At 46.0% G+C, this 12139-nt stretch overlaps 2 protein-coding genes across 2 annotated transcripts in view; both read left to right on the top strand.

Moving 5' to 3' along the window:
* Positions 1 to 196: 196 nt before the first annotated feature.
* LOC142557780 (uncharacterized protein C18orf63-like) lies at positions 197 to 5871 on the top strand. Its single transcript, XM_075669935.1, has 4 exons — positions 197 to 337; positions 1315 to 1393; positions 5224 to 5392; positions 5858 to 5871. Exons 1-4 carry the CDS (start codon positions 201 to 203, stop codon positions 5869 to 5871), a joined length of 399 nt encoding a protein of 132 aa, XP_075526050.1. The 5' UTR covers positions 197 to 200.
* Positions 5872 to 9192: 3321 nt separating this feature from the next.
* The window catches only part of LOC142590652 (uncharacterized), a 57405-nt gene continuing 54458 nt past the window's right edge, over positions 9193 to 12139 (top strand). Inside the window, exons 1-2 of the mRNA XM_075703034.1 lie at positions 9193 to 9274; positions 10772 to 10848. Coding sequence (XP_075559149.1) covers positions 10843 to 10848 — 6 coding nt within the window. The 5' untranslated portion in view covers positions 9193 to 9274; positions 10772 to 10842. The remainder of the gene's footprint in view (positions 9275 to 10771; positions 10849 to 12139) is intronic.

Genomic DNA, 12139 nt, shown 5'->3' on the forward strand with positions numbered 1-12139 from the left:
AGTCTTGCGTGACTGTTCTGAAAAAAAAAAAAAAAAGAATGGCCGTCGTTTAGAGAGGCGGCAAATTTGACTTTAGCATTTAACTTTCTAATTGTGAAAAAAAAATGGTTTTAACAAGATTAAAAGTGAGAAAGAATGTGTATAAAATCGTACTGGTCGTACCAGACGACACACTGTGCAGAAGAAGCTAGGCGAAATAGATGTGCGAGATGTCGGATGCGGCCGTGTTTTTCTTCGCAAACCCCAGCTTTGACTCGCTGCAAAGTGTAACCCTTGTTCACTACAATGATGAAATTTCTATCGAGGAGTCTAGGCAAGCGCACATCTACAAGGCGAGGTTTGTCTTACACATTTAAACCACTTATCCTCCCCACCCCACATCCCTTCGAGCTCATCTGCCGAAAGCGCGGTGTCTAATGTGAAAACGTATTGTAACCATGTAAAGCAGTATTGAAACTCAGTATGTTCTATAATACATGACCGGTATAAGTTAGCACATGCCAGGGTCGTGGTGCAAGAAAATGTGATGCCGCCTGAGGGGGAAACGATAAGACACCGCGCGGTTTCGTGTGGTTAGTTTAATGCCGAAATAACTTAATTATTGTCATTAGGTACTGCAATCGAGTATATATGTTCAAAGCACGGACGCTGTCTCTGCAATTTTCGATGTCTCTCATCGTCTTGAATTTCCATCTCCCGCCTTCTCCGTGTGTACATAGAGCCATATAATTTGTAGATTAATACAATCAACAACTGCGCCGATCATCGTCGTCTGTTTTCTCCCGCCAGCAACTTAGTTTTATTTATAACTTTTATTGCTTGTTACAGCGCTCTAAGGCTCTTGAAGTTGCGCTTACTGACTCAATGGAACAGGATTGTACTTATATGGAGAAAAAAAATACATTTACCGTTTATATATGCGTACAAGTCGTCAAATTTCATAATGAACGCAATTACTGTTGAAGCTGAACATTTTGGCGGCCTGGCACCAGTATATCACCCCATTTGATTCACTCTTCGTCGGGAGCAGCGAGTTTATGCATTGAAAGAAGTGTCCACCTCGTCTGCTCGTCACGGAGTGCGATTATGTTATTGGAGGTATAAATATATATCGATCTATAAGCGAGAGGTTAGTATACATTTATTTAGGAACTAATAACATTTCACGCTTGTTAAACGAAGCCCTCTGGCAGACTAGTGCCAACACACTTATAGTTCAAACAGGGCAAGTACACGCGCTAACGCTTGCGGAAAACGTCAAGCGGTAAGCACAGTGAAGGAGTGAAAGCGCGCTTTCTTACATGACCGTTGCAGGGAGCTCATCTTCCGGGAGAGTCAAGTGATTGCGACCCCCGTACTCCGGATGCCGTACTCTGTGTTGGCCGTCATGCAGGTGAGTATTATCAGCGGTGCACTCTGGCGACTAATCCACCTCAATTTAGACTTAGATGCGCGTCAAGAACGACATAGATCGATGAGGTAGACTCAGTATACATACAACCATATATAGCCTTCCTTCGGGTGTAAAATTGAAACCTAAGGTTGATTTTTTTATTGATAATAATGATCATACTACTACTACTACTACTACGACTACTACTACTAACTATGCTAAACTACTATATCATCACCACTTATACTACTGCTACTGCTACTGATATTGCTACTGCTATTCTACTACGCTACTACTACCGCTGCTGCTAGCTACTGGTCACATAACTATATTAACGTTTTGCATGAAGTTTATCGTTCATGTGCTAAAGTATAGTGCTCCTGATCAACGTTTCAGAAGCGGCAATAGAAAGGAGGAAAATATAAGCAAAATACTTAAGTAATTGCCGCATAGTTGTTGAATTGATGTACGAAGCATCAATACCGCTGTCTTTGAGAAGTGAACGGAAGTCTTGATATTGTAAAACATCCTAGAAGTCTACAATACATACGGGTAGCGCACATGATAAAGTTAGAAAAAAAGAAAGGAAAATAAAAGAAAAAAACACAGATCTAATGAAATTACATTATCCGTATAAAATTCATTCATTGCATAAGATTTCGACTATACATATGGTCACTACAAATATGTAATACATGTCGACTGCCTTATAGTATTCCAGGTGTTTCTGCGAAGGCATTAAGCAATTTTTTTAAAAATCGCTTGTCGCAGATAGCACAATTCTAGCCCTTGAGCTGGTTCCCTCCAAGCGGTGGACATTACTAGCACGAGCAATCGAAAAATGTAATCGAAAAATTAACAAAAGTTCACTAATTAAGTTTTTAACTAGTTACCTTACGGCACACAGTGCAATTTACAAATTGTAGCCGGTGAGACTGCAACGCGCATCCACTTAAAAGTAATTCTGCGGATGACATCATTTTCGAGATATGCGCCATCCAACTTTGATCCGGCGTTCTGAGCAGCTCCTCCCACGTCTGTTGTGAGGCAGGAGCGACCTGGGAGCGGTGCCTGGGGCCGAAAGGGTCGCCCCTCGTGAGGGGCCATCCTAGGACTCCGGCCTGCCAGATCATAACTGAGCAGAATCTCAATAACGTTGTTACCACCACCACCACCCGCCATCAAACTTGCGGCAAAAATGCACTGTCGTTCCTCCTACTTTTTTTAACAAAAAGCCGTTTTATGCATTGAAGCACAAAAGTAACTGGACCGCCAATGTATTTTCTCGCAAAGTTCGGGAATTTAAAAAATAATAATAATATTTGGGGTTTTACGTGCCAAAACCACTTTTTGATTATGAGGCACGCCGTAGTGGAGGACTCCGGAAATTTTGACCACCTGGGGTTCTTTAACGTGCACCTAAATCTAAGCACACGGGTGTTTTCGCATTTCGCCCCCATCGAAATGCGGCCGCCGTGGCCGGGATTCGATCCCGCGACCTCGTGCTCAGCAGCCCAACACCATAGCCACTGAGCAACCACGGCGGGTAATTTAAAAAAAAAAAAAATAGCCGGATCCCATGCACAGTGGGAATCAATGTAAGCGAAGCTTTCTATACGTGTGCTTTGATTGACGATAATTAGCGGTGATGTTGACGGCGAATGTGTTATTTCTTCGGCGTTTAGTCCGATACGAGAGCGGTGAGTTGATGTTGAACGTTACCTTGCGTGCAACATTGCTATTTGTCTGCGTAGGACACAGAACACACAGGGAGATGTGTTTGCTATAGGCGTTGTCGTGCGCCATTGTTCATAATCTCTGAGAGGGTTGAGCATTATCGTTGCCTCACATGGCACATCGCATCGTGGCAGAAGTATTAAAGTTTAATTGGATCATGGGGCTGCACGTGCGAAAACCACCATCAGATTATAAGGCACGCCATAGTGGCGGGACTCCGGATTAATTTTGACGCCCGTGTTTTCTTTAACGTGCACCTAAATCTATGCGCGCGAGCGTTTTTGTATTTCGCTCTCGTCGAAATGCAGCGACCACGGTTGGGATTGAACCCGCGACCTCAATGCCATAGCCGTCAAGCTACCGCGACGGGCGCAGAAGCGTTGATTTGACGTGCGACCGCTTCCGTAGTGTCGCCTAGACCTATATACGATGTTTTGATGCGGCTTTGCATCTGCGCGCCCTGCGTCAGTTGCCCGCTTGACAAATTTGCATTATGTTTATTTTTTCAGAAATAGCAGAAGCATACCGTACCGTACATTCAGTTTGCCCGCAACCGCTGTTTCTTTGCCTTCTCACGTGATCGTTTTCCGCTCCCCCCCCCCCTTTCCTCCTGTATGTGAACTGCGACATTGGCGAGGCTGTTCACTCGTTTCGCGACTGCGTAGGTTCTATCCATTTTCTCCCGCTTCTACCCCATCTTCTCTACAGTCCTATCGACGTTCCGTCTGCATTTGCACGTTAGTAGAAAGGTAAGCGCTGCAGTTTCTGCAATGCTTTTGAAAGGGGTTCACGTACGGATAATTACAACTGCCAAGAGGCTAATGTGGCGACACCCAGGTAACTCCAGATGACATTGTGCACACGCCACGCGATGGAAAAGTCCAAACGAGTTTCTCGCGTCGACTTTCCTCTTTTTCATGTTTTACTCCTTCCATATTTATACACGCTCTGAACCACCCCCCGACGCGGCGTGCAGACAGCAGCAGCAGCAACAGCGCAAAAGTCGAAGGAAGAGGCAAAGAAAGCTTCGCTTTAATATTTTGAAACGGGCCTCATTATGAGAATTTGCTCCAAATGGATCCGTCTGGCGAACTCCCCGGATACAATTTGTCATTTGCAATATGTGCCATAAGGTAATTAGTCAAAAGCTAATTAGTGATTTTTGTTAATTATTCAGTTATGAATTCTTATTTTTCGTGCGAATAATGTCCACGCACACCATTAAACGGCCCTAAATAGGTTTGGACTTTTTGAGTAAACAGTCAGGCCGCAACCATGTCATGGTCGTTACCGGTCAAGGGGAAAAAATGGCTTCTGGCTACAAAAAGGTGCATGGGTATAATAAGAAATGAAATTTGGTCGAGTTTGTACGAATCCATGCTTGCGTTTACTGCGCAAATGTAGACGAAGACACAAGAGAATACGACAGGACAAGCGTTAACTAATCCTTCGCTTGCCCCATTGGTCCTCTTCTCGACAGGACAAGCGCTTGTCCTGTTGTATTCTCTGATGCCTTCGTCTTTCCTTGCACTATTAAGGCCAAATAGGTATTGCAAGAATCCGGAGCATACTGCATGCGGGAAATGTTTCTAAACATTTATGAAAGTGGAATCTTTGTATAAATTTCAAAAACAGTAGAAATGCGGAAGTATACGCTACGGGGCTACATCCAGGTTATGCTATTTTGGACGCCAGTATTGAGGCGCATTTTCGGCGGCAGCCATGCCCCGCAGGTGCATTTTCCGATCGCATTAGATTATTGATAGCTTCTTCGATTTCTGAGTCTCAAGGGAACATTTTGTTCTACATTTGTGAACAGAATTTTGACTGAAAGGTACTTTAATAAATAATTTGTGATTAAAGCTGCTCATTTGTAACCACTTCCAAATTGGCTTCTTTCTTTCGTACTTTTTTTTTTTCTAAAGCCAAATCGATGGATAGATGAATGAATCACTCCATCAGTCAATAACTCGAGATGGCCGCCACTGTCGGCCGAATCTAAAACGGTCTCGGTTTACAAAGTGGCGCACGGGCCAGCGCGAGGCCCCGTGCGAGACCGCACTCACAGCGCGCGCTCGCCGCTCCCCCTGCAGACGAGCCTGCTGGACAGCGAACCATTCGCGCAGCGCCTGGAGGCGATGCAGCTGCGCGTGTGCTCCAGGCAGCGCGTGCTGCCGCATGAGTTCCAGTCGTGCCTGGCTTACACAATGATGGCGCTGCTGGCCCCGGCCTGGAACAAAGTGGGACAGTACCTTTGCCAAGGTGCGCACCCCCTGGAGAACCGCCGTTTACGTAGATGGGACCGGCGCCACTGCGCGCCCGTCGAGCGGTGCCTCGTCGCTGGTTCAAGTTTGTCTGCGGACGCGGTTCGACGAAATGACGTAACGAGTCGACCGCAAAGAGCGTCCCCAACCAGCAACGTAACGAGAAATGTGTTTAATATGAACTAATTCATTCTTGCTTCAATCAATTTGTGGATATTGGTTATTTTCACGCGCTCGAGCGGAACAAGAAAAGAGAAAAAAGTAAGAAGCACATCAATATTACAAACGCATAATCTACGAGTATATGGGCCTGCTACGAAAGTTATAACCGCTTAACTTTCGTTTTCTTAGCTTGTCTAGCTTCATTTTTTTTAAAGCTGTTTTCGAAGACGTAAACATCGTCGGCTGATCAAGCGCTAACGTCGCCGTGAGTTGTACATGTCTGGGCACTTGTCTATGACAGCCCCTGAAGTGTGACGCTTTATTTGAGAATTTAGAATCGGGGACGCCACAGAAAGCAGCTTAGCGAGGAACGACCGATAATGTAGGTGCCCACTGAGCGCAACCTGACATAATCCGACCAATGCCGCCGCCCTGCGCCGCGCCCTCCCTTCGGAAAGTGCACCACCAAGTGCCTGGCGGGGACAAATTTGCTTCTCCATTCGACACTGGAGTCCTACGGGAAGGAAGTGGTACTTTGTTTCTGACGTTTCGGATGATGGAAGTCAGAGATCAAGAAAGTCGGTTTCTACGCTATTTCCGGATCCGGTACAAAATTTACGCGCCTCTGTCTTTAAATGTACGTCCAGTAAGTCCACTCTAGCGGGAAAAACCCGCTCGGCAGGCCGCAGGTGGCAGAAAGTGGCATGGCCACATTGGCGGGCGCCTTTGCCACCGCAGCAAGTGACATATTCGTTCTCAGTAGGAATCACTGCGACTGCGATAAGCGATGCTTAAAGGGGGTGATGGTTCTTCGCGCCTATCGGCCACGTCAATAAATCGGCCGCTACTCATTGGTCTCCCCGATCGGCGGCTCCGACTCGTTCGCCGCACACCTATTTTCGCGGCACGCGTTCTACCACTTGCGACATGCCGCGCGCGTTTTTCCCGCTAGAGTGCGCCCTCGCATTTTTAAACCTTTTTTTAGATAATTTAGAACTGCCAACAACGCCGGTATTTTACGATAGGACGCAGCATCATTCCCAACCCCTCACAATGAGATGCATTTTAGTGAGTTCCAGTTTTAATTTATTTCGCATCGACGCATAAATATTGGTTGCCTAAATTAACAATCTTGCGAGGCACAATTCACAAGTGCAATGTTTTTGAGAAGATTTTGATCTTTAAAAGTAGATTCATAAAAGAGAACGCTGGCATCCACCTTAAAGGCACACAAAGCAAGTTACGCTTTTACAACATAAAAAAAGAAAGAAAAAGACACTCGTACCGCAAGTGGACGCTTGGTATACCGGGAGAGAAGCGAAAGTGAAAGGCGGGTGGCGACGCCTCTTTCAAGTTCCCGCATCAACTCGCACGCCGGGACATTATAAATTTTGACGGTGACTGCTCTGGCCTACTTAATTTTTTTTATTCGTAAAGATGGCCTGCATTGTATTGTAAAGAAGCCCAAGGAGGCAGGCGCGTAGCCAGGATGTTTTTTTCGGGAGGCGCTAATGTACCATTATTCCCTGCTAAGTTTCCCATGCTTGGTGCTTGATAATACAACTATTACCTTGAGCAAGCCCTTGGTCAGCCTGAAGATGTGTACCAGGTGTACTTGTCCGGAGAGGGCGTTCGAAGGATATGCGCTTTTGTTCATAGGCGACGTGCCAGGCATAAAAGGGAACAGGATGCCGGCCGAAAAAATTTCAGGGGGGAAAGGGGAGCGCTGAAGTCCGGTAGCCTTCCCCCCTGGCTACTCCACTGCAAGGAGGTGAAAGGCAGAGAGGTTAACCACATTAGGTGTCCGGTTGGCTACTCTGCACAGGGGGATGGGGTAAGGGCAGAAAAGATAAGAAAGCAAGAGAAGCTTAAAAAATAAGAAACGCATCGGTTCTCACATTCTATAGTTTTTCAATGAATCCCGTTTTACAGCGGAGCTATATATGGCTGGGGCGCCATAGAATTTTCGTGTCCGCACGCAAAAACTATCATCATCAATGGCTCATAGCCCCGTAAGGCAGAGGCTACAAGCACTCAGCAAAGTGAAGCGAACAGTGCTTACATTCTTTCTAATCACGCATACAACATATAGAACAGCATGTCTAAAACTGTCATCATCAATGGCTCATACCTCCGTAACCAATGGCTCGCACCGCCGCAAGCAAGCGAAAAATGCAATGGCTCGCAGCCCTGTAAGGTTCATGGCTACTCACTTTGCGTGGGTTAGTTGCGATGACACTACCCCTGTGGTCGTTGTGGGTGATTTCAATGTAGATGTGTCCGGACAGAAAAGGGAGTGGTTTACGCGTTTCGTATTGTGCACATATCGCTTGCAATGCCACACCGATCCGGCCTAATCGACCACTCAAGGGCGTTCGTGCATCGATTTGACATTATCCAAGAATGTGTTGCAGTTGCGAGTATGCCGATCAGTGTTTTATTATAGCGACCACAAAGCCATTGTGACCGTCGTTACTAAGTATACCAATGAGTGATACAATAAAGTATTTACCACAAGTTTTCTTACCACAATGTCTACAACTCCACTGGTAATCCACCACCACGGGGCGGAATGACCTTGAATTTTTTAAATCACGCTAGCGCTTTTAAATCAGTTCGGGCCGACGCCGGCTGGGACCAGGGTCAAAGAATTCTGGCTTCCGTAAGGGTACGGTTGTCAATCTTGTCGAGCGTGGTGCTGAGGAATTTTCTTTGCGCATTGGAACGACTACAATCACGCAGAAGGTGCACTATCGTCTCCTTGCACCCGCAAACTTCACATTCTGGACTTGTGGCCATTCCTATGAGGCAGGAGTGCGCTTTAGTAAAACCTGTTCCAAGCCATAAGCGACAAATAAGTTACCTCCGTCTCATGTGGAAGGCGGAGCTTCAGATCAGGATCCAGGGAGCAAATGCGCTGGTTTTTATACTCTGCCGAATTCCATTGGGCCAGCGTAAGCTCGCGAGCAAGTGCACGGAGCTTTCCCACTGCGCCTGTTCTTGACATCGGGATAGCGACGCAATCGCTACTGTCGTGTGAAAATCGAGCAGCTGCGCCTGCCTGCTCACTTCTAGGACACCACAATGAATGGGCAACTACTGAAACACGATGCCATGTCCTTTCTCAATTGTCCGATGGTAAATTTCTCGTGCGTCCGCGATAAGTCGTTCGTGGGGTCCACGGCGCAATGCAGAGAGCAAAATCTGGAGGGCCTAAGCCTGAGACTGTGCTTAGCATGTTTCGAGAACTAGGTATGACAGATTCACAACAGTCCGGACACTAGAAAGCACTTTTAAATTCATGACGTCGTACTGACGTGCCGGCGCTGGGGTTCCGGCGTGAAAGGAAAAAAAAAAGTGGAAGTTTTTTGTTTTCTCTTCTAGTAAGGAACCTTTATCTTAAGGCAAAATTAACGAAGACAGAGGCTTGAAAGAATACTTTATCAGTCTAAACTGATTTAATGTTTCCATTTAGTGGGGTCCCCTTGAATGCAGCACAAAACAGGGGAAACCCGCAAGGGGTATTCGGAAAGAATTCGTCCTTGGCCCTGGCACACCGAGGAACCTGTTTGTGTGTCGTTTGTAATTTCCTGCTGCATCTACGGGGGATGTCATGTTTTGTTCATTTGTCTTTCTTTGTTTGTTTTGTTTCGTTTTGTTTTTTGCACTTTTACAGGAAGAGACTTCTTAGTTGCCACCGGCGTTCTACCAGCAATAGGTAATCATACTCTTCCACTGATCATGTTCTCCCTGCTTTTTGTGTATGAACTTCTCTGACGCCTCCGGTTAAAGGCACGTTAGCCGGAAGGTATTAGCAACGAAGGATGTAAACCCGTGCCTAGAAGAGGCTATACGACTCCATAATAAAGCCAGAATATGCGGCACGGCCAGTCCAAAAATTGCCGGAAAAAATATTACAATGCATTTTAGAAATCCTGCTACACTTTCTATGGAAACAGAGTTTTAACGTTGCATTTTCATGACAGTATCGAGTGGTGGCAGAATTTCTTTTAACAAAACGATAAAACACTGCCCCCCCCCCCCAAAAAAAAATTAAATTATGGGGTTTTACGTGCCAAAACCACTTTCTGATTATGAGGCACGCCGTATAGTGGGGGACTCCGGAAATTTTGACCACCTGGGGTTCTTTAACGTGCACCTAAATTTAAGTACGGGTGTTTTCGCATTTCGCCCCCATCGGAATGCGGCCGCCAGGTCCCAGATTCGATCCCGCGACCTCGTGCTCAGCAGCCCAACACCATAGCCACTGAGCAACCACGGTGGGTCCCCCGAAACGTGGTAGTCATCACAACACTAACTTGCGCTATAACTAATGAGGGTGATGACTTGTGGATTGCTCTTCTAGAATCCAACGAATGTTACAGGGGAGGTATTCTGTTAGAGTCCACTGTTAGAGTCCATTCTGTTAGAGTGTACATGTCCATTTCGTCTGCTGTTGAAGTACTGATTGGCTGGGCTGGGCTGCGCGTCCGCAGCAACCAGGCACCACAGCCAATAAGCACTTCAGCAGCAGACGAGTGGACATATTCACTAGGTGGGCTCTTATAGAATGCCTCCCCAGGTCTAAATGAATGCTCCAATATCTGTAAAAAAAAATTTTGGATATGCCAAAGGATTTGCGACTGAGAGTATACAGATCAAATTGTATGTCTATGTTATTTTTATTCTTTAATAATTCAATAGCCCAACGCGACAAACGGTGTGTGTGTGTGCGTGCGTGCGTGCGTGCGTGTGTGTGTGTGTGTGCGAGTGTGCGTGCGTGCGAGCGTGCGTGCGAGCGCGTGCGTGCGTGCGTGCGTGTGTGTGTGTGTGTATGTGCGAGTGTGCGTGCGTGCGTGTGTGTGTGTGTGTGTGTGTGTGTGTGTGTGCGTGCGTGCGTGTGTGTGTGTGTGTGTGTGTGTGTGTGTGTGTGTGTGTGTGTGTGTGTGTGTGTGTGTGTGTGTGTGTGTGTGTGTGTGTGTGTGTGTGTGTGTGTGTGTGTGTGTGTGTGTGTGTGTGTGTGTGTGTGTGTGTGTGTGTGTGTGTGTGTGTGTGTGTGAAAGGAAAAAGCGTCATCCACCCGAACGTAGCGCGAAGCTACAAACCCCTTCCTGGTTTCCCAATACTGCTGCAGTAAACAAATGCGCCGAGGTGTCCATCAGCGTCCTTGTTTATCTTTTGTGGGGCTCAAATACTCTCTATTTTACGTTTCCAGAGTGGCAGATATTAGCCACAGAGACGAAGACCGAGCTGACGGTGGCCGCTGGTGGTATCCGGCTGCGACACATGACGGTGAACCGCCCTCGCATTCATTCTCTGCGCTCACTCACACAGTGGAGGGGATACGTGTGCGTGTGCGTGCGTTACAGTCGATTCGGGTGCCGCACATAGAACTTGCCGAAAAGCTTTACAGATTCATCATTAACGTAAATACTCTAAAGCGGGTAGTCTCCTTTCTCCGTAAAAAGCCAGCAATTTGTAAAAACCCTAGGTGAACGTCCATCCGCATCGGGGTTTCCACAGGGATTGGTACTGGGGCCTATTTCGTTTTTACTGTTTATTAATGACATTGCAGATGATTTGGGTTCTCATGTCGCAGTCCGTGCATTTGCCGACGACTTTCTGTTGTACGTTCTGTGCGCGCCCAAAACGCCAGTTATCAAATATTAACGTACCCTGGCAGATTATACGTATATGACTGATGCTCCAGATGGGACATGAAGATAAACTTCGTTAAGTCCACTTACGTAATATCCTCAAATAACAAATTTATCTTGATTTTTTTCAATACGAAATTAATGGCAAGCAATTTTCACGTTCAAAACAACTTAAGTACCTCGGCGTAACAATCGCGGACAAGGTAAAGTGGAATGTTCATATAAAGAGTATCCGTGGAGCACGATACTCTTTATATGAACGTATATATGAACTATATATGAGTGGAGTATCGCTACACCCGAGCTTGGCTTTTTCAAACGGAAACAATTAGCTGCTACGCCAAGCTTAAAGTTTACAAGACGATCATAGACACAACCTTAGAATACGCCAGTGTAATTTGGGATCCCCGCCAGCAATACAAAATCAACAAACTTGAACCTTACAGAGATTGGTAACAAAGTTTATTGACTCCTCCTACCAACGCACGCAATCCGTGACAGTCCTGCTTGCAAGGGCAGGCCTACAACCGCTTAATGTGTCGAGAAAAATAACCCCCTTAAAGTTTCTTTACCAATTGTCAAACGCTACATTTAATTTGAACTCATCGCCACATACGTTCCCACATAGAAGAATTTTTGCTCGCCCCAATCATTGTCCTGTGTTTTTGCCACATAACTCACGAGTTGATGCGTACAAATATTCATTCCTTGCACGCACTATAGCTGAATGGAATAGCCTTGGCCCGGAAGCTTTCACTGACGCTGACAGCGCGTGACGTCATTTTTTAACGAAATTAAGAATTTTATTTTTTCGTCAGTTATATTTTCTGCAGTCGTCTTCTTATGATTGTATTTGTATGCTGACTGATATATAGTTGACTGGTATACCGTTGTATCTGTGTGATTCCACTTTGTAACAGCTCGTA

The sequence above is a fragment of the Dermacentor variabilis genome, chromosome 1, assembly GCF_050947875.1.
Source record: "Dermacentor variabilis isolate Ectoservices chromosome 1, ASM5094787v1, whole genome shotgun sequence".
NCBI lineage: Eukaryota > Metazoa > Arthropoda > Arachnida > Ixodida > Ixodidae > Dermacentor > Dermacentor variabilis.